This window comes from Pleurodeles waltl, chromosome 10 (assembly GCF_031143425.1).
Source record: "Pleurodeles waltl isolate 20211129_DDA chromosome 10, aPleWal1.hap1.20221129, whole genome shotgun sequence".
NCBI classification, from domain to species: domain Eukaryota; kingdom Metazoa; phylum Chordata; class Amphibia; order Caudata; family Salamandridae; genus Pleurodeles; species Pleurodeles waltl.
The window spans coordinates 1,064,209,641-1,064,232,550 of NC_090449.1; the positions used below are offsets into that span (position 1 = coordinate 1,064,209,641).

At 56.2% G+C, this 22,910-nt stretch overlaps 1 protein-coding gene across 2 annotated transcripts in view; it reads right to left on the reverse strand.

Moving 5' to 3' along the window:
* OXNAD1 (oxidoreductase NAD binding domain containing 1) overlaps positions 1-22,910 on the reverse strand; it is a 97,086-nt gene that overhangs the window by 11,335 nt on the left and 62,841 nt on the right. For both annotated transcript variants that reach the window (XM_069212086.1, XM_069212087.1), the window contains 2 exons: positions 19,560-19,701; positions 3,662-3,904 (listed from right to left, as the gene is read on the reverse strand). In XM_069212086.1, coding sequence (XP_069068187.1) covers positions 3,662-3,904; positions 19,560-19,701 — 385 coding nt within the window. The remainder of the gene's footprint in view (positions 1-3,661; positions 3,905-19,559; positions 19,702-22,910) is intronic.

Here is a 22,910-nt window from a genome sequence, read left to right on the forward strand (position 1 = left end):
GTTAACTGTATTACACCTCACTGCAGAGGAAATGAGGGGCCAACAGTAAGTGTAAGAAACGTACAGCGGGTTCTCCACCCAGTGGCAATTTTATGCAGTGGGAATCCTCAGCCAATCCCTGGCTCTTCATCTCCACCACTGGAAAGATGCTCTTCAAGTGTATCACTAGCAATCACAGGAGTAACAGGAAATGGTACAGATTTCTTGTTTGGTGTGCAATCCTTTCCCATCATTTACAAATATGTTCACATTCACAGACCACACGTCAAGGTTCCAGCTGCTGTTTGACATTGCCAACATGTTACCGTATGTAACAGACCTTTAATGGTGCTGGACACGGACAGGTTTAAGAGCCGCTAAAAAATGTATAAAATGCACCTCCTGGATCGAGTTGGGTTGCGGCTATTTCCTATTACTTGAGGATCATATGTTAATGCAATATTCCGAAGGCTTTGATGGCTTTTCACAATTTCTTTGTGCATTGGCTAGATTACTCCCTGTCTTTGGGCTGCTGTAGAACTGAAAGAGTAAAAGGTTTTATTTTTAGTGAGACTAGGATCTTACTTAATTTGCCACAGATAGTGATGTAAAATAAATTGTGTGGCTTAGAACTGTAAATTGTATTGAAGAGCAGAAGTTAAATAACATTCTTAGGAAATACGGTATTTATGCAATGATGTAAAACCGCATGTTTCTATACTGTTACTTAAACCAATGAACATCCATCTTAATTTCTGGGGCTTCTCAAAATGAAGCTACTTGTGTTTAGTTATGCAGATTTTTCATGGCTGTAAACATTTTTCTTGTGTCATTCATAAATGTATTATTTACATGGAATCCAGCTGAATAAATCGCTGCTCCACAATCATTGACATTGGCTTCCAAAAACACTAATCAATGAATCACCATGCAGCAGCCCTTGCAATAAACACCAACTGGTAGTCTCTGAAATCAAAGCCTTGATTACTCCAGCTCCTTTACGTACACTATACGTTTAGGCTCCAGTCTAAAGGCCTCACATTGCCATAGGTGGATGACTGCAAAGCTCCCACCAAAATGGCAACAGCTCTTTCACCAATATGCACCGTGCCAGCCGGCCTATCACAACATAAAGGCATGGCCAGCAGGTTTGGTTCGTATTTTCTTTTTTTGTTCTTCAAAGCTGAACTCAGAAAGAAGAGATAGTTTAAAAACAAATCAAAGCTCTTGGTGTTCTGTTACTCTGGCAGGATGAGCATTTTGGCAGTGCCCAGGAACTTAATTAACTTCAAAGGGGCCTCCCCTGTCAGGGGCAGACATCAGGTGACATTTGCACAGGCTCCTTTGTTCCCCTAGTCAATCAGGCTTCAGTCAAAGTCGGGAGAGAACTGGCCCTAGATCTGGTCTTGAGTGACCATGGAGGAGAGGTTGCTCTTTTCTCTGGCCACGCCTCTGAGGCGGACCTATCGCTCTGCACATGATGAGAAGGGTTTCACAAACTAGGATTTATGGAGAGAGGGGCATTGTGGCATTGTTTGTTGTAGGGAATACAGGAAATGCTACAAAAGTGAATAGGGCTACCCCTGAGATTTTTTACCTTATTGGATAGGGAGGGGGGCAGTAGCCACTGACACCCACAAGATGGTGCCAGGCATTAATGTGGCATTCTTAGAACACTACTGTGAAAGATCAGAAGGGGGCTGAACCTTCTGTTTGTGGAACCTGAAGGCCTGGACTTGCTCTCTCTCTCTTGTACCCAGGACAAAGAAATGGAGGGTCATATGGCTGACCTTCTGTTCAAGCAACAGGGACACAAAAAGCTACAAGAGGCCTTTCCTGCAACTGCACAGCTGACCACTTCCACCTGGGCCTGCCCTGGACCCTGCCATAGTGTACTCCTCTGCACATTCTATTAAATTTGGGACTTAGAAATCCAGAACAAACCTTCTATTTTAACGAATGTGTGTTGCCACTGAAGATTCAAGTTGCGCCCATCTCTGAGCTTTTCTGCAGCAGCCAATACTAATATGCAGGATCTTGTGGAGAAGGAACACGGCCTTGTGGAGCCCCCTTCAGTTACAGCCTACAGTTGTGCCCTGCTGGAGGGGTTCTAGCTCCAAAAAACGTACTTGCATGCAAATGTAGAAATCTTCACCTGGCACGCGACCTTGACTGGGACTGAAATTTGGATTTCTCCCGCTCAGAGCTTTCCTGCCAAAACTCAAAAGCTTCATCGGGACCTCGTCCGACAGCTATCTGGCCTTATGGAGCCCTTCTCTGCCACAGCCTGCAGCCTTGCCCCACTGAAGATTTTGAACTTCTATTTCACAGACTACGGGGCTAATTTAATTATTGGCGGACAGAATAAATACCACTGCCATGGCAGAGCACTTTACTATCGCCATGGCAAGAGTACCCCACCTGCCATATTTAGAGATGTCCACTGCCCCCATGGATATCTCTAGCATTTCCAGGAACTGCCATCAGGGCGGTTCCTATCAATGCACTGCAAGTTTGACGGATGGCTCTGTCAACATGACAGAGCTGTACATCAAACGTACAATTTTCTTTTATTTTCAAAAAGAAAATATCAAAGCAGGATTTTTTTTGGGGGAAAAAAAAATGACCCCCCCACTATGCAAGCACTCTTCCATGACGTAGGTGTCATTTTAAAGTTTCACTGCCTCTTTGATGGTGGTGACAGACAGTGAAAACTGGCCACCTAATCTAATTAAGGTGGGCAGACAAATGGCCAAAGCTTCTGTCCGAGATCTGTACAGGCCGTGTCCACCGTCTATACACTGAAGGTCTTCCCGACACTAAATGAGGCAAGACAACCTTCAGAATGATGAAAAGGGTACTCCCTCTCTCTTGTGAGTGGTAGTACCCTTTACGCCAACTTATATGTCAGGTCCTAAGTCCAGAGATAAAACCTCTGATGGGTCAAACCTGGCTACTGTCGATGACTCGCACTCCATCGCACTCAGCCTCAAACTGCGCCTAGGTCCCAGTCTACCGCAACCATTAGACCGCGATTGGTGCTCAACACATATTGGTGCTATTTTTATTTAAAACTTTAAAAACGTGTAGCTCATATTCCTCTTATTAGATTTTTCCTGTTTTGGGGTCATATTATTTATTAAAATCTACTCTTTTTTCTCAATTAGTTTGGGATTTTCTTATTTTGCGTTTTGACTTTATTACCTCTATTCTTGAACTGAGTAAATACATTACATATTTCTTTTAAGTTAAGCCTCTCTGTTCTGTACGGTAGCTACTGGTGGTCGAGCTCAAGTTTATTTACTGACTTTAGTCGTTCACACTGACCAGGATTGTGATTATTACTTGAGGTGGAAAGCTACCACCCACAACTAATACTCCTATATATTTGTTTTTTATTATTATAGTGACAATGTCCGGCTCACTGAGCAGCAGCACTAACGACTCAGGAACTGTAATCCTAGATACAAAATCAACTTGTAAAGCACACAATTCCACGATGATTCTAGAACATTCCTCCAGGTGGCTCACGTACACTGCAGATGTGAGGGGCGCTACACGCACCTTTCTTTGGGGCTGTGTAGAAGGATGAGGCATGGTCGTGGAAGGGAGCGTGCATAAGGAGAGGTACACACAGCTAGGGGTGTATGGGAGTGGGGAGGTAAGCCTCCTTTTGGATTACCTTGAACAACAATTCGCCGGTGGTCTTGGCGCTATAGTATAGTGTCACGGCACCCATCCGACAGCCGTCTCCTTGCATTCTGCGCGTCTCATGAAGATCAGCCACGTGCAGCAGCATGGAGAACAGGGGGTTAATTCCTACCCCACCAGCGATGAGCAGCAGGTTCACAGGTGGGTCACATGGCTGGGGATCAAAGAAGAAATCACCTCCCACTCGCAAAGCGACTTCTGAGTCCAAGGTGCACTGTGGGAACAAGAGATCAGAAGTCAGAGGTCAAGTCGAGGCAAAGGTCAGAGGCCGGCCAAGTGTGCAAAGGTCGAGTGAGCAAAGGTCAACGGTGAGGGGCAAAGTGAGCAAATCTCAAGGGCCAAGAGAGCAGAAGTTGCACCTTAGAGGCCAGTGAAGCAAGGGCAAATGTTAAGTGTGAGAGAGCAGAAGTCAGAGGCCATGAAAAGGAAGGTCAGAGGCCAAGATGGGAGAATGGAGAGCTGCTCCAGTATGCGGACAGCCTCCCACAATGAAACCTATTTGATGTGAGCAGACTTCCTTTTCAAGGCTCCTGCCACTTGGATAAGATCCATGATGGGGATTTTTTGTTGTGTGACTGTTTGTGTAGCAATCCTACTGGAGTACCACTGGCCATGACCCAAAGCAAACAATTTAAGCCATCTATGTGATGTGAATTCACATTGGGGCTCTCAATTTATAGAATTGTGTCGATAACACTGGTTGGGCACAACTGAAAATGCCCCAATATATGCCGTGTTAGTGCTAGACCCCAAACCATGATGATGTACGTATGACATCTGTATTAATATCTGCGAACATCGCTTTACAATCTGAAGGTGTCCTGCTCACAAGATTAGCAGCTCAACAAAACATGACTCACTGTTTCTAACTAGTTGCTGTTGTGCAACCGCGCACAGCTTTGTGAGACAGAGGGTGTCACCGACTGCTGGAGCACAGCTAAAGCAGGGGCCGGCTTCTTACCTTTAGTGCATGTGCATGTGCAGGCATCTGTAGCAGAGACCATCTATGATGTTCAATAATGATGATTTTTTATTAAAATTGACATGCATTTTCTATGTGTGTACTGTAAATAATTGATGTTCATACATGAAATGTGGTGGTTTGATAAAGAGGTTTGTCTTACATGGAAGTGATCAGAAAACAGAGGCAGGGCAGACACTTTAAGGCCAGAGGAGGCAGAAGTACTGAATTCAGAGTCTAGAGGGGGCAGATGCACTGAACTTAGGGACTAGAGGGAACAGACGCATTGCAGTCAGGTACTAGAGGGGGCATATGCACTGCAGTCAGGGACTGGAGGGGGCATATGTACTGCAGTCAGGGACTGGAGGGGGCATATGCACTGCAGTCAGAGACTAGAGGGGGCAGACGCACTGCAGTCAGAGACTAGAGGGGGCATATGCACTGCAGTCAGGGACTGGAGGGGGCATATGTACTGCAGTCAGGGACTGGAGGGGGCATATGCACTGCAGTCAGAGACTAGAGGGGGCAGACGCACTGCAGTCAGAGACTAGAGGGGGCATATGCACTGAAGTCAGAGACTAGAGGGGGCAGATGCACTGCAGTCAGGGACTGGAGGGGGCATATGTACTGCAGTCAGGGACTGGAGGGGGCATATGCACTGCAGTCAGGGACTGGAGGGGGCATATGTACTGCAGTCAGGTACTAGAGGGGGCATATGCACTGCAGTCAGGGACTGGAGGGGGCATATGTACTGCAGTCAGGGACTGGAGGGGGCATATGTACTGCAGTCAGGGACTGGAGAGGGCATATGCACTGCAGTCAGACTAGAGGGGGCAGATGCACTGCAGTCAGAGACTAGAGGACGCAGCAGACGCACTGCAGTCAGGGACAAGAGGGGGCAGATGCACTGCAGTCAGGGACTAGAGGGGGCAGATGCACTGCAGTCAGGGACTAGAGGGGGCAGATGCACTGCAGTCAGGGACTAGAGGGGGCAGATGCACTGCAGTCAGGGACTAGAGGGGGCAGATGCACTGCAGTCAGGGACTAGAGGGGGCAGATGCACTGCAGTCAGAGACTAGAGGGGGCAGATGCACTGCAGTCAGGGACTAGAGGGGGCATATGCACTGCAGTCAGGGACTAGAGGGGGCATATGCACTGCAGTCAGGGACTAGAGGGGGCATATGCACTGCAGTCAGGGACTGGAGGGGGCAGATGCACTGCAGTCAGAGACTAGAGGGGGCAGATGCACTGCAGTCAGAGACTAGAGGGGGCAGCAGACGCACTGCAGTCAGGGACTAGAGGGGGCAGCAGACGCACTGCAGTCAGGGACTAGAGGGGGCAGCAGACGCACTGCAGTCAGGGACTAGAGGGGGCAGATGCACTGCAGTCAGGGACTAGAGGGGGCAGATGCACTGCAGTCAGGGACTAGAGGGGGCAGATGCACTGCAGTCAGGGACTAGAGGGGGCAGATGCACTGCAGTCAGGGACTAGAGGGGGCAGATGCACTGCAGTCAGGGACTAGAGGGGGCAGATGCACTGCAGTCAGGGACTAGAGGGGGCAGATGCACTGCAGTCAGGGACTAGAGGGGGCAGATGCACTGCAGTCAGGGACTAGAGGGGGCAGATGCACTGCAGTCAGGGACTAGAGGGGGCAGCAGACGCACTGCAGTCAGGGACTAGAGGGGGCAGCAGACGCACTGCAGTCAGGGACTAGAGGGGGCAGCAGACGCACTGCAGTCAGGGACTAGAGGGGGCAGCAGACGCACTGCAGTCAGGGACTAGAGGGGGCAGCAGACGCACTGCAGTCAGGGACTAGAGGGGGCAGCAGACGCACTGCAGTCAGGGACTAGAGGGGGCAGCAGACGCACTGCAGTCAGGGACTAGAGGGGGCAGCAGACGCACTGCAGTCAGGGACTAGAGGGGGCAGCAGACGCACTGCAGTCAGGGACTAGAGGGGGCAGCAGACGCACTGCAGTCAGGGACTAGAGGGGGCAGATGCACTGCAGTCAGGGACTAGAGGGGGCAGATGCACTGCAGTCAGGGACTAGAGGGGGCAGATGCACTGCAGTCAGGGACTAGAGGGGGCAGATGCACTGCAGTCAGGGACTAGAGGGGGCAGATGCACTGCAGTCAGGGACTAGAGGGGGCAGATGCACTGCAGTCAGGGACTAGAGGGGGCAGATGCACTGCAGTCAGGGACTAGAGGGGGCAGATGCACTGCAGTCAGGGACTAGAGGGGGCAGATGCACTGCAGTCAGGGACTAGAGGGGGCAGATGCACTGCAGTCAGGGACTAGAGGGGGCAGATGCACTGCAGTCAGAGACTAGAGGGGGCAGATGCACTGCAGTCAGAGACTAGAGTGGGCAGATGCACTGCAGTCAGAGACTAGAGGACGCAGCAGACGCACTGCAGTCAGGGACTAGAGGGGGCAGATGCACTGCAGTCAGGGACTAGAGGGGGCAGATGCACTGCAGTCAGGGACTAGAGGGGGCAGATGCACTGCAGTCAGGGACTAGAGGGGGCAGATGCACTGCAGTCAGGGACTAGAGGGGGCAGATGCACTGCAGTCAGGGACTAGAGGGGGCAGATGCACTGCAGTCAGGGACTAGAGGGGGCAGATGCACTGCAGTCAGGGACTAGAGGGGGCAGATGCACTGCAGTCAGGGACTAGAGGGGGCAGATGCACTGCAGTCAGGGACTAGAGGGGGCAGATGCACTGCAGTCAGGGACTAGAGGGGGCAGACGCAATGCAGTCAAGGACTAGAGGGGGCAGACGCAATGCAGTCAAGGACTAGAGGGGGCAGACGCAATGCAGTCAAGGACTAGAGGGGGCAGACGCAATGCAGTCAAGGACTAGAGGGGGCAGACGCACTGTACTCAGGGACTAAAGGGGGCAGATGCACTGCAGTCAGGGACTGGAGGGGGAAGACGCACTGTAGTCAGGGACTAGAGGGGCAGATGCACTGCAGTCAGGGACCAGAGATGGCAGACGCTCTAAGGCCAGAGGCGGCAGAAGAACTGAATTCAGAGTCTTGCGGTGGGCAGATGCACTGCAGTCAGGGACTGGAGGGGGCAGACGCTCTGTACTCAGTGACTAGAGGGGGCAGACGCTCTGTACTCAGTGACTAGAGGGGGCAGATGCTCTGTACTCAGTGACTAGAGGGGGAAGACGCACTGCAGTCAGGGACTAGAGGGGGCAGACGCACTGCAGTCAGGGACTAGAGGGGGCAGACGCACTGCAGTCAGGGACTAGAGGGGGCAGACGCACTGCAGTCAGGGACTAGAGGGGGCAGACGCACTGCAGTCAGGGACTAGAGGGGGCAGACGCACTGCAGTCAGGGACTAGAGGGGGCAGACGCACTGCAGTCAGGGACTAGAGGGGGCAGACGCACTGCAGTCAGGGACTAGAGGGGGCAGACGCACTGCAGTCAGGGACTAGAGGGGGCAGACGCACTGCAGTCAGGGACTAGAGGGGGCAGACGCACTGCAGTCAGGGACTAGAGGGGGCAGATGCACTGCAGTCAGGGACTAGAGGGGGCAGATGCACTGCAGTCAGGGACTAGAGGGGGCAGACGCACTGCAGTCAGGGACTAGAGGGGGGCAGACGCTCTAATGCGGGAGGAGGCAGAAGTACTGAATTCAGAGTCTAGAGGGGGCAGACGCACTGCAGCCAAGGCCTCCTCCCGCAGCACTGCAGCACTGCCTCATCCCGCCTTAGACGATCTAAGGCGGGAGGAGGCAGAAGTACTGAATTCCGAGTCTAGAGGGGGCAGACGCACTGCAGTCAGCGACTGGAGGGGGCAGACGCACTGCAATCAGGGACTAGAAGGGGCAGACGCACTGTACTCAGGGACTAGAGGGGGCAGACGCACTGCAGTCAGGGACTAGAGGGGGCAGACGCACTGCAGTCAGGGACTAGAGGGGGCAGACGCACTGCAGTCAGGGACTAGAGGGGGCAGACGCACTGCAGTCAGGGACTAGAGGGGGCAGACGCACTGCAGTCAGGGACTAGAGGGGGCAGACGCACTGCAGTCAGGGACTAGAGGGGGCAGACGCACTGCAGTCAGGGACTAGAGGGGGCAGACGCACTGCAGTCAGGGACTAGAGGGGGCAGACGCACTGCAGTCAGGGACTAGAGGGGGCAGACGCACTGCAGTCAGGGACTAGAGGGGGCAGATGCACTGCAGTCAGGGACTAGAGGGGGCAGATGCACTGCAGTCAGGGACTAGAGGGGGCAGATGCACTGCAGTCAGGGACTAGAGGGGGCAGATGCACTGCAGTCAGGGACTAGAGGGGGCAGATGCACTGCAGTCAGGGACTAGAGGGGGCAGATGCACTGCAGTCAGAGACTAGAGGACGCAGCAGATGCACTGCAGTCAGGGACTAGAGGGGGCAGATGCACTGCAGTCAGGGACTAGAGGGGGCAGATGCACTGCAGTCAGGGACTAGAGGGGGCAGATGCACTGCAGTCAGGGACTAGAGGGGGCAGATGCACTGCAGTCAGGGACTAGAGGGGGCAGATGCACTGCAGTCAGGGACTAGAGGGGGCAGATGCACTGCAGTCAGGGACTAGAGGGGGCAGATGCACTGCAGTCAGGGACTAGAGGGGGCAGATGCACTGCAGTCAGGGACTAGAGGGGGCAGATGCACTGCAGTCAGGGACTAGAGGGGGCAGATGCACTGCAGTCAGGGACTAGAGGGGGCAGATGCACTGCAGTCAGGGACTAGAGGGGGCAGATGCACTGCAGTCAGGGACTAGAGGGGGCAGATGCACTGCAGTCAGGGACTAGAGGGGGCAGATGCACTGCAGTCAAGGACTAGAGGGGGCAGATGCACTGCAGTCAGGGGCTAGAGGGTGCAGACGCAATGCAGTCAAGGACTAGAGGGGGCAGACGCACTGTACTCAGGGACTAAAGGGGGCAGATGCACTGCAGTCAGGGACTGGAGGGGGAAGACGCACTGTAGTCAGGGACTAGAGGGGCAGATGCACTGCAGTCAGGGACCAGAGATGGCAGACGCTCTAAGGCCAGAGGCGGCAGAAGAACTGAATTCAGAGTCTTGCGGTGGGCAGATGCACTGCAGTCAGGGACTGGAGGGGGCAGACGCTCTGTACTCAGTGACTAGAGGGGGCAGACGCTCTGTACTCAGTGACTAGAGGGGGCAGACGCACTGCAGTCAGGGACTAGAGGGGGCAGACGCACTGCAGTCAGGGACTAGAGGGGGCAGACGCACTGCAGTCAGGGACTAGAGGGGGCAGACGCACTGCAGTCAGGGACTAGAGGGGGCAGACGCACTGCAGTCAGGGACTAGAGGGGGCAGACGCACTGCAGTCAGGGACTAGAGGGGGCAGACGCACTGCAGTCAGGGACTAGAGGGGGCAGACGCACTGCAGTCAGGGACTAGAGGGGGCAGACGCACTGCAGTCAGGGACTAGAGGGGGCAGACGCACTGCAGTCAGGGACTAGAGGGGGCAGACGCACTGCAGTCAGGGACTAGAGGGGGCAGACGCACTGCAGTCAGGGACTAGAGGGGGCAGACGCACTGCAGTCAGGGACTAGAGGGGGCAGACGCACTGCAGTCAGGGACTAGAGGGGGCAGATGCACTGCAGTCAGAGACTAGAGGACGCAGCAGATGCACTGCAGTCAGGGACTAGAGGGGGCAGATGCACTGCAGTCAGGGACTAGAGGGGGCAGATGCACTGCAGTCAGGGACTAGAGGGGGCAGATGCACTGCAGTCAGGGACTAGAGGGGGCAGATGCACTGCAGTCAGGGACTAGAGGGGGCAGATGCACTGCAGTCAGGGACTAGAGGGGGCAGATGCACTGCAGTCAGGGACTAGAGGGGGCAGATGCACTGCAGTCAGGGACTAGAGGGGGCAGATGCACTGCAGTCAGGGACTAGAGGGGGCAGATGCACTGCAGTCAGGGACTAGAGGGGGCAGATGCACTGCAGTCAGGGACTAGAGGGGGCAGATGCACTGCAGTCAGGGACTAGAGGGGGCAGATGCACTGCAGTCAGGGACTAGAGGGGGCAGATGCACTGCAGTCAGGGACTAGAGGGGGCAGATGCACTGCAGTCAGGGACTAGAGGGGGCAGATGCACTGCAGTCAGGGACTAGAGGGGGCAGATGCACTGCAGTCAGGGACTAGAGGGGGCAGATGCACTGCAGTCAGGGACTAGAGGGGGCAGATGCACTGCAGTCAGGGACTAGAGGGGGCAGATGCACTGCAGTCAGGGGCTAGAGGGTGCAGACGCAATGCAGTCAAGGACTAGAGGGGGCAGACGCACTGTACTCAGGGACTAAAGGGGGCAGATGCACTGCAGTCAGGGACTGGAGGGGGAAGACGCACTGTAGTCAGGGACTAGAGGGGCAGATGCACTGCAGTCAGGGACCAGAGATGGCAGACGCTCTAAGGCCAGAGGCGGCAGAAGAACTGAATTCAGAGTCTTGCGGTGGGCAGATGCACTGCAGTCAGGGACTGGAGGGGGCAGACGCTCTGTACTCAGTGACTAGAGGGGGCAGACGCTCTGTACTCAGTGACTAGAGGGGGCAGACGCTCTGTACTCAGTGACTAGAGGGGGCAGACGCTCTGTACTCAGTGACTAGAGGGGGCAGACGCTCTGTACTCAGTGACTAGAGGGGGCAGACGCACTGCAGTCAGGGACTAGAGGGGGCAGACGCACTGCAGTCAGGGACTAGAGGGGGCAGACGCACTGCAGTCAGGGACTAGAGGGGGCAGACGCACTGCAGTCAGGGACTAGAGGGGGCAGACGCACTGCAGTCAGGGACTAGAGGGGGCAGACGCACTGCAGTCAGGGACTAGAGGGGGCAGACGCACTGCAGTCAGGGACTAGAGGGGGCAGACGCACTGCAGTCAGGGACTAGAGGGGGCAGACGCACTGCAGTCAGGGACTAGAGGGGGCAGACGCACTGCAGTCAGGGACTAGAGGGGGCAGACGCACTGCAGTCAGGGACTAGAGGGGGCAGACGCACTGCAGTCAGGGACTAGAGGGGGCAGACGCACTGCAGTCAGGGACTAGAGGGGGCAGACGCACTGCAGTCAGGGACTAGAGGGGGCAGACGCACTGCAGTCAGGGACTAGAGGGGGCAGACGCACTGCAGTCAGGGACTAGAGGGGGCAGACGCACTGCAGTCAGGGACTAGAGGGGGCAGACGCACTGCAGTCAGGGACTAGAGGGGGCAGACGCACTGCAGTCAGGGACTAGAGGGGGCAGACGCACTGCAGTCAGGGACTAGAGGGGGCAGACGCACTGCAGTCAGGGACTAGAGGGGGCAGACGCACTGCAGTCAGGGACTAGAGGGGGCAGACGCACTGCAGTCAGGGACTAGAGGGGGCAGACGCACTGCAGTCAGGGACTAGAGGGGGCAGACGCACTGCAGTCAGGGACTAGAGGGGGCAGACGCACTGCAGTCAGGGACTAGAGGGGGGCAGACGCACTGCAGTCAGGGACTAGAGGGGGGCAGACGCTCTAATGCGGGAGGAGGCAGAAGTACTGAATTCAGAGTCTAGAGGGGGCAGACGCACTGCAGCCAAGGCCTCCTCCCACAGCACTGCAGCACTGCCTCATCCCGCCTTAGACGATCTAAGGCGGGTGGAGGCAGAAGTACTGAATTCCGAGTCTAGAGGGGGCAGATGCACTGCAGTCAGCGACTGGAGGGGGCAGACGCACTGCAATCAGGGACTAGAAGGGGCAGACGCACTGTACTCAGGGACTATAGGGGGCAGATGCACTGCAGTCAGAGACTAGAGGGGGCAGATGCACTGCAGTCAGAGACTAGAGGGGGCAGATGCACTGCAGTCAGAGACTAGAGGACGCAGCAGACGCACTGCAGTCAGGGACTAGAGGGGGCAGATGCACTGCAGTCAGGGACCAGAGATGGCAGACGCTCTAAGGCCAGAGGCGGCAGAAGAACTGAATTCAGAGTCTTGCGGTGGGCAGATGCACTGTACTCAGTGACTAGAGGGGGCAGACGCTCTGTACTCAGTGACTAGAGGGGGCAGACGCTCTGTACACAGGGACTAGAGGGGGCAGACGCACTGCAGTCAGGGACTAGAGGGGGCAGATGCACTGCAGTCAGGGACTAGAGGGGGCAGATGCACTGCAGTCAGGGACTAGAGGGGGCAGATGCACTGCAGTCAGGGGCTAGAGGGTGCAGACGCAATGCAGTCAAGGACTAGAGGGGGCAGACGCACTGTACTCAGGGACTAAAGGGGGCAGATGCACTGCAGTCAGGGACTGGAGGGGGAAGACGCACTGTAGTCAGGGACTAGAGGGGCAGATGCACTGCAGTCAGGGACCAGAGATGGCAGACGCTCTAAGGCCAGAGGCGGCAGAAGAACTGAATTCAGAGTCTTGCGGTGGGCAGATGCACTGCAGTCAGGGACTGGAGGGGGCAGACGCTCTGTACTCAGTGACTAGAGGGGGCAGACGCTCTGTACTCAGTGACTAGAGGGGGCAGACGCTCTGTACTCAGTGACTAGAGGGGGCAGACGCTCTGTACTCAGTGACTAGAGGGGGCAGACGCTCTGTACTCAGTGACTAGAGGGGGCAGACGCACTGCAGTCAGGGACTAGAGGGGGCAGACGCACTGCAGTCAGGGACTAGAGGGGGCAGACGCACTGCAGTCAGGGACTAGAGGGGGCAGACGCACTGCAGTCAGGGACTAGAGGGGGCAGACGCACTGCAGTCAGGGACTAGAGGGGGCAGACGCACTGCAGTCAGGGACTAGAGGGGGCAGACGCACTGCAGTCAGGGACTAGAGGGGGCAGACGCACTGCAGTCAGGGACTAGAGGGGGCAGACGCACTGCAGTCAGGGACTAGAGGGGGCAGACGCACTGCAGTCAGGGACTAGAGGGGGCAGACGCACTGCAGTCAGGGACTAGAGGGGGCAGACGCACTGCAGTCAGGGACTAGAGGGGGCAGACGCACTGCAGTCAGGGACTAGAGGGGGCAGACGCACTGCAGTCAGGGACTAGAGGGGGCAGACGCACTGCAGTCAGGGACTAGAGGGGGCAGACGCACTGCAGTCAGGGACTAGAGGGGGCAGACGCACTGCAGTCAGGGACTAGAGGGGGCAGACGCACTGCAGTCAGGGACTAGAGGGGGCAGACGCACTGCAGTCAGGGACTAGAGGGGGCAGACGCACTGCAGTCAGGGACTAGAGGGGGCAGACGCACTGCAGTCAGGGACTAGAGGGGGCAGACGCACTGCAGTCAGGGACTAGAGGGGGCAGACGCACTGCAGTCAGGGACTAGAGGGGGCAGACGCACTGCAGTCAGGGACTAGAGGGGGCAGACGCACTGCAGTCAGGGACTAGAGGGGGCAGACGCACTGCAGTCAGGGACTAGAGGGGGCAGACGCACTGCAGTCAGGGACTAGAGGGGGCAGACGCACTGCAGTCAGGGACTAGAGGGGGCAGACGCACTGCAGTCAGGGACTAGAGGGGGGCAGACGCACTGCAGTCAGGGACTAGAGGGGGGCAGACGCTCTAATGCGGGAGGAGGCAGAAGTACTGAATTCAGAGTCTAGAGGGGGCAGACGCACTGCAGCCAAGGCCTCCTCCCACAGCACTGCAGCACTGCCTCATCCCGCCTTAGACGATCTAAGGCGGGTGGAGGCAGAAGTACTGAATTCCGAGTCTAGAGGGGGCAGATGCACTGCAGTCAGCGACTGGAGGGGGCAGACGCACTGCAATCAGGGACTAGAAGGGGCAGACGCACTGTACTCAGGGACTATAGGGGGCAGATGCACTGCAGTCAGAGACTAGAGGGGGCAGATGCACTGCAGTCAGAGACTAGAGGGGGCAGATGCACTGCAGTCAGAGACTAGAGGACGCAGCAGACGCACTGCAGTCAGGGACTAGAGGGGGCAGATGCACTGCAGTCAGGGACCAGAGATGGCAGACGCTCTAAGGCCAGAGGCGGCAGAAGAACTGAATTCAGAGTCTTGCGGTGGGCAGATGCACTGTACTCAGTGACTAGAGGGGGCAGACGCTCTGTACTCAGTGACTAGAGGGGGCAGACGCTCTGTACACAGGGACTAGAGGGGGCAGACGCACTGCAGTCAGGGACTAGAGGGGGCAGACGCACTGCAGTCAGGGACTAGAGGGGGCAGACGCACTGCAGTCAGGGACTAGAGGGGGCAGACGCACTGCAGTCAGGGACTAGAGGGGGCAGACGCACTGCAGTCAGGGACTAGAGGGGGCAGACGCACTGCAGTCAGGGACTAGAGGGGGCAGACGCACTGCAGTCAGGGACTAGAGGGGGCAGACGCACTGCAGTCAGGGACTAGAGGGGGCAGACGCACTGCAGTCAGGGACTAGAGGGGGCAGACGCACTGCAGTCAGGGACTAGAGGGGGCAGACGCACTGCAGTCAGGGACTAGAGGGGGCAGACGCACTGCAGTCAGGGACTAGAGGGGGCAGACGCACTGCAGTCAGGGACTAGAGGGGGGCAGACGCACTGCAGTCAGGGACTAGAGGGGGGCAGACGCTCTAATGCGGGAGGAGGCAGAAGTACTGAATTCAGAGTCTAGAGGGGGCAGACGCACTGCAGCCAAGGCCTCCTCCCGCAGCACTGCAGCACTGCCTCATCCCGCCTTAGACGATCTAAGGCGGGTGGAGGCAGAAGTACTGAATTCCGAGTCTAGAGGGGGCAGATGCACTGCAGTCAGGGACTAGAGGGGGCAGATGCACTGCAGTCAGGGACTAGAGGGGGCAGATGCACTGCAGTCAGGGACTAGAGGGGGCAGACGCAATGCAGTCAAGGACTAGAGGGGGCAGACGCAATGCAGTCAAGGACTAGAGGGGGCAGACGCACTGTACTCAGGGACTAAAGGGGGCAGATGCACTGCAGTCAGGGACTGGAGGGGGAAGACGCACTGTAGTCAGGGACTAGAGGGGCAGATGCACTGCAGTCAGGGACCAGAGATGGCAGACGCTCTAAGGCCAGAGGCGGCAGAAGAACTGAATTCAGAGTCTTGCGGTGGGCAGATGCACTGCAGTCAGGGACTGGAGGGGGCAGACGCTCTGTACTCAGTGACTAGAGGGGGCAGACGCTCTGTACTCAGTGACTAGAGGGGGCAGATGCTCTGTACTCAGTGACTAGAGGGGGCAGACGCACTGCAGTCAGGGACTAGAGGGGGCAGACGCACTGCAGTCAGGGACTAGAGGGGGCAGACGCACTGCAGTCAGGGACTAGAGGGGGCAGACGCACTGCAGTCAGGGACTAGAGGGGGCAGACGCACTGCAGTCAGGGACTAGAGGGGGCAGACGCACTGCAGTCAGGGACTAGAGGGGGCAGACGCACTGCAGTCAGGGACTAGAGGGGGCAGACGCACTGCAGTCAGGGACTAGAGGGGGCAGACGCACTGCAGTCAGGGACTAGAGGGGGCAGACGCACTGCAGTCAGGGACTAGAGGGGGCAGATGCACTGCAGTCAGGGACTAGAGGGGGCAGACGCACTGCAGTCAGGGACTAGAGGGGGCAGACGCACTGCAGTCAGGGACTAGAGGGGGGCAGACGCTCTAATGCGGGAGGAGGCAGAAGTACTGAATTCAGAGTCTAGAGGGGGCAGACGCACTGCAGCCAAGGCCTCCTCCCGCAGCACTGCAGCACTGCCTCATCCCGCCTTAGACGATCTAAGGCGGGAGGAGGCAGAAGTACTGAATTCCGAGTCTAGAGGGGGCAGATGCACTGCAGTCAGCGACTGGAGGGGGCAGACGCACTGCAATCAGGGACTAGAAGGGGCAGACGCACTGTACTCAGGGACTAGAGGGGGCAGACGCACTGCAGTCAGGGACTAGAGGGGGCAGACGCACTGCAGTCAGAGACTAGAGGGGGCAGATGCACTGCAGTCAGAGACTAGAGGGGGCAGATGCACTGCAGTCAGGGACTAGAGGGGGCAGATGCACTGCAGTCAGGGACTAGAGGGGGCAGATGCACTGCAGTCAGGGACTAGAGGGGGCAGATGCACTGCAGTCAGGGACTAGAGGGGGCAGATGCACTGCAGTCAGGGACTAGAGGGGGCAGACGCACTGCAGTCAGGGACTAGAGGGGGCAGACGCACTGCAGTCAGGGACTAGAGGGGGCAGACGCACTGCAGTCAGGGACTAGAGGGGGCAGACGCACTGCAGTCAGGGACTAGAGGGGGCAGACGCACTGCAGTCAGGGACTAGAGGGGGCAGACGCACTGCAGTCAGGGACTAGAGGGGGGCAGACGCACTGCAGTCAGGGACTAGAGGGGGGCAGACGCTCTAATGCGGGAGGAGGCAGAAGTACTGAATTCAGAGTCTAGAGGGGGCAGACGCACTGCAGCCAAGGCCTCCTCCCGCAGCACTGCAGCACTGCCTCATCCCGCCTTAGACGATCTAAGGCGGGAGGAGGCAGAAGTACTGAATTCCGAGTCTAGAGGGGGCAGATGCACTGCAGTCAGCGACTGGAGGGGGCAGACGCACTGCAATCAGGGACTAGAAGGGGCAGACGCACTGTACTCAGGGACTAGAGGGGGCAGACGCACTGCAGTCAGGGACTAGAGGGGGCAGACGCACTGCAGTCAGAGACTAGAGGGGGCAGACGCACTGCAGTCAGAGACTAGAGGGGGCAGATGCACTGCAGTCAGAGACTAGAGGGGGCAGATGCACTGCAGTCAGGGACTAGAGGGGGCAGATGCACTGCAGTCAGGGACTAGAGGGGGCAGATGCACTGCAGTCAGGGACTAGAGGGGGCAGATGCACTGCAGTCAGGGACTAGAGGGGGCAGACGCACTGCAGTCAGGGACTAGAGGGGGCAGACGCACTGCAGTCAGGGACTAGAGGGGGCAGACGCACTGCAGTCAGGGACTAGAGGGGGCAGACGCACTGCAGTCAGGGACTAGAGGGGGGCAGACGCACTGCAGTCAGGGACTAGAGGGGGGCAGACGCACTGCAGTCAGGGACTAGAGGGGGGCAGACGCACTGCAGTCAGGGACTAGAGGGGGGCAGACGCACTGCAGTCAGGGACTAGAGGGGGGCAGACGCTCTAATGCGGGAGGAGGCAGAAGTACTGAATTCAGAGTCTAGAGGGGGCAGACGCACTGCAGCCAAGGCCTCCTCCCGCAGCACTGCAGCACTGCCTCATCCCGCCTTAGACGATCTAAGGCGGGAGGAGGCAGAAGTACTGAATTCCGAGTCTAGAGGGGGCAGACACTTCAAGGCCGGAGGAGGAAGAAGTACTGAATTCAGAGTCTAGAAAGGGCAGATGCACTGCAGTCAGCGACTGAAGGGGGCAGACGCACTGCAATCAGGGACTAGAAGGGGCAGACGCACTGTACTCAGGGACTAGAGGGGGCAGACGCACTGCAGTCAGGGACTAGAGGGGGCAGACACACTGCAGTCAGGGACTAGAGGGGGCAGACACACTGCAGTCAGGGACTAGAGGGGGCAGACACACTGCAGTCAGGGACTAGAGGGGGCAGACACACTGCAGTCAGGGACTAGAGGGGGCAGACACACTGCAGTCAGGGACCAGAGGGGGCAGACACACTGCAGTCAGGGACCAGAGGGGGCAGACACACTGCAGTCAGGGACCAGAGGGGGCAGACACACTGCAGTCAGGGACCAGAGGGGGCAGACACACTGCAGTCAGGGACTAGAGGGGGCAGACACACTGCAGTCAGGGACTAGAGGGGGCAGACACACTGCAGTCAGGGACTAGAGGGGGCAGACACACTGCAGTCAGGGACTAGAGGGGGCAGACACACTGCAGTCAGGGTCCTGAGAGGGGGCAGATTCAGTGCAGTCAGGGACTAGAGGGGGCAGATGCACTCCAGTAAGGATCCACAGAGGACAGATACACTGCAGTCAGGGTCCTGAGAGGCAGACGAACTGCAGTCAGAGACTAGAGGATGGGGAGATCCACTGCAGTCAGGGTCACCAGAGGACAGATGTGCTGCTGTCAGGGTCACCAGAGGACAGACGTGCTGCAGTCAGGTACTAGAGGGAGGAGACGCACTGCAGACAGGGGTTTGAGGAAGCAGACACTGCAGACAGGTGTCAGAAGGAGCCGATACTCTATCAGGGCTCACAGAGGGGGATGAGAGGGGCAGACACATTGCAGTCAGGTGGTCTGAGGAAGCAGACAAACTGCAGTCAAGCCCTGGATAGGGCAGACGTGCAGCATTCAGGGCCTGGAGGTGGGCAGATGCTCTAGCCAGGATCCAGAGGGGCCAGACACATTGCAATCAGGTGGTTTGAGGGAGGAGACACATTGCAATCAGGTGGTCGGAGGAAGCAGACACACTGCAGTCAAGTCCTGGATAGGGCAGATGTGCAGCATTCAGGGCATGGAGGTGGGCAGATACTCTAGTCAGGAGCCAAGAGGCAGGCACTAGTCAAGGGCCAGAGAGCGCAGGAACTCTTGCCAGGGCCTGAGGCGGCAGACACATTGTAGTCAGGGGCTGAAGAGGGCAGGTACTCTGTGGTCAGGCCCCAAATGTGGCAGACGTGCTGCAGCAAGGCCCAGAGGAGGGCACATACTGGTCAGTTCCAGAAGGGGTAGGCACTCTTGTCAGGGCGCAAAGGCGGGAGGAGCACCCTAGTCTGGTCCCTAAAAGTACAGATGCACTGCAGTCAGGGGTTGGAGGGGACAGATGTGCTGCTGGCCCAGATGGGACATGCACGCTGCCATGCAGGGCTCAGAGGGGTCAGACACAACAGTTAGGAGCCTGGTGGGTGGGGAGGAGCAGACTGTCCGGTTAGAGGCACAGAGGGTCAGACACACTGAAGTCAGGAGTAAAGGGGCTAAAACACTCTTGATGCAGCACCCAAAAGAGGCAGAGGTTCTGCTGTTAGTGCACAGGGGACAAGGGACAGATGTGCTTCAGCTGTGGCGCCTGTTTTGTGCTTACCTGCGTATGTATCCAATGCGCTGGGGGATGTGCACTATACTTCACTGCAAGCTCCAGCACCCCCTCTCTCTCCAGCATCCCAGGGCTGGAGCAAATGGAAAATCCGCCCACTTTTGGGACACCAGGAATGAACAAGTCTATCCTACAGCAAAAGAAAACAAACATTTTTTTTATGGACAGACGTGCTGCTTGGGATCCTAAAAGAAGATTACCCCCTTGGACTTCTATGGACTGGTCATGTTTGTTGGTGGGTGCCCAAAGAGTGGGCATTACACACTCCTGTTGGACACAGGCACATTTTAAGTGGCAGAAGACCTGGGTTCTTGGGAGTGCAGATAGGCTGAAGAAGTGTTCCTGGTCAGGCAGGAACATAAAAACGTGGCCTGCAGCAAGCGCAGCAAAAGCATAACATGGAAAGGAAAGATTAACTGTAACCACCACAGGTGTCCGGGAAGGTGGATGGGAGCATGTGAATCAACAGCAATACATGCCACAAACAGATGCTTACTGGGTAGGTAACAATTTCTGTTTGAGGCATGTGAGGATGTAGCTATCCATGCTTACAATAAACTGTAATGCAGTCCTCCTTCATAAGCGGTGGCTAACATGTGGAGGCTGACGTGCCCAGAGACACCCATTTCAAAGGAAGAGGTGGTCACACCTCTTCCCTACAGGAAATCCTTTGTTCTGCCTTCCCCTGCTGGAGTTTGGCTCATCAGCAGGAAGGCAGAATAGTGTCTAGGGTCAGCAACAGAGCGGGCTGGCATGCAGATCCTGCAAGGCTCTACAGGCAGATCTGGGGGATCCTCCAAGGAACCCCCAGAGTACACAGTATCATGCAACTAACCCTGTAATCAATGTAGTTGCATTACTCCAACATGTTTGATACCAAACATGCCTAGGTCTGGTGAGGCCATTATGTAGGTGGACTACACATGTTGACCCGTGTCCACTACATACCTTAAAATGACTTCCCTGCACTTATAAAGCCCAGGGAATGGAGTCTGTGGTTTGTAGGGGCACCTCTGCTCATGCTGGGGTGCCCTCACACTCATGACCATGCACCCTGCCCTTGGGCTGAAGAGCCTACCATAGGGGTGACTTACAGTGTCCAAATCGGGTGACCATGATTTAAGGCAAGCCTTATATCTAAAGTGAAAGGCGCTTGCACCATTTCACGCAGGCTACAGGCCTGCAGACACAGTTTGCATGGGCGGCACAATACATGCTGCATCCCATGTTAGACCCTCGGTGTACCAATGCCCTGGGTACGCAAGTACCATATGCTAGGGACTTACATAGGTGCACCAGCAAGCCAATTGTGAGGTGTCAAAGTTACCATACGACCAAATTTAGAGAAGACAGCACTGACACTGGGGTCCTGGCTAGCAGGATCCCAGTGTACTACAGTCCTACACACATCGTGGCCCAGATTGTAAACTGATGACTGGGCTGGGAAAGAGGCTGAAACGCTAACACTCTCCGTTGGTTAGGGGAGGCTTTACCTGTGCCTGCGTTTAGGAAAGACCCTAGGAAGGGCAAACTTTTTAGAGGTGGGACTTTAGGGACCCCCATGTTGTGGAGCAGAGATATTGCAGCTTGAGTGTGGGCTTGAAATTGCTGCCTGCCTGCACTCTTGATCAGCCAATCATCGAGGTAGGGGGAAGACGGGAACGTCCTTGGAGCCATGATGACCCCAAAAGGGAGTACTTTGAATTAGTAGTGCTGTTTACTTACCACAGAAGTGAAGGTTGCGTCGGCGAGCAGGTTGGATGGGTATGAAATTAGGCATTCTTGAGGGCAACCGCTCTCATATAATCACCATGTTGGAGCAGAATGAAATCCTGCAGGGTTGTCATGTGAAAATGCACAGACAGGATATATTTGTTCAGAGGCCTGCCATTTAAGATAGGCCTGCAGCAATTGTCCCTTTTAGGGAGGAGGAACTAAAGAGAGTACACACTTTTGCCCTGGTGTAGAGTAGATACTCTGTCTATTGCCCCCCCCCCCGAAGGAGCACTTGCACCTCTTTCTCTAGAAGGTGAAGATGTTCTCTGCTGAGAATGTGTGCACATGTGGGATGTTGGGATGATGTGAGGGGCATTGAGAAGTTCTAGGCTGTGGCCATGGTGAACCACCACTAAAACCCACCGATCTGATGTGATTTGCTCCTAGTGTGAAAATAAATCTTGTATCTCCCTCAACAGGTTATGTGTGATCAGGGGAAGGCGGGGCAAGTCACTGACTTAAGATGGAGGCCCCTTTACAGGAGCCATCCCTATCCTTGCTTTTTTTGTAACCTCTCTAGGTATCCCTGATTAACACTTTCCCATCTGCCAGTCGAAAGACTCAGGCTGACTGGAGGAAAGTGGATTTGGCTCCTCCCTGAGTTGTTGTTTCCTAAAGGAGCCACTAGCAGCTGGAGTTTGTAGGGCACCTGTGGATTTTGCATCCTCTAGGATCTTCTTGATTTTATCCAGCACTTCATCAACTGAAGGCCCGAAGAGGTGTTCCCCATCGACTGGGAGGCTGAGGAGATGCTGCTGCCCCTTAAGTTTAAAACACAACGGGGGGGGTAATTACAACCCTGGCGGTACAGGACCGCCAGGACTGAAATGATGGAAGCACCGCCAACAGGCTGGCGGTGCTCCCCTGGTCATTACGACCGCAGCGGAAGCACCACGGTCGCACTGCCGGGGCCGGCGGTTTCCCCGCAACAATGGCCCCGGCGGTAGTAATCCGCCAGGGCAGCGCTGCCCAGGGGATTGCGAGTCCCCCTACCGCCAGCCTTTTCCTGGCGGTTTGAACCGCCAGGAAAAGGCTGGCGGTACGGGGAGTCGCGGGGCCCCTGCACTGCCCATGCCATTGGCATGGGCAGTGCAGGGGCCCCCTGACAGGGCCCCATGCAGCTTTTCACTGTCTGCTCTGCAGACAGTGAAAAGCGCGACAGGTGCAACTGCACCCGTTGCACAGCCGCAACACCGCCGGCTCCCATGTTGTGGCCCACATCCCCTGTGGAATGAAAATGTCACTTACCCAGTGTACATCTGTTCGTGGCATTAGTCGCTGCAGATTCACATGTGTGGCACAGTCCGCTGCCTGGTGTTGGGCTCGGAGTATTACAAGTTGTTTTTCTTCGAAGAAGTCTTTTTGGTCACGGGACCGAAGGACTCCTCCCTCCTCGGCTCCATTGCGCATGGGCGTCGACTCCATCTTAGATTGTTTTCCCCGCAGAGGGTGAGGATGGAGTTGTTTGGTATAAATAGTGCCCATGGAATGGAGTGAATATGTATGTACGTTAAGAGTTTCTAATAATTATTTACAAATGTTCAGATGTTTAAGATTTATGAT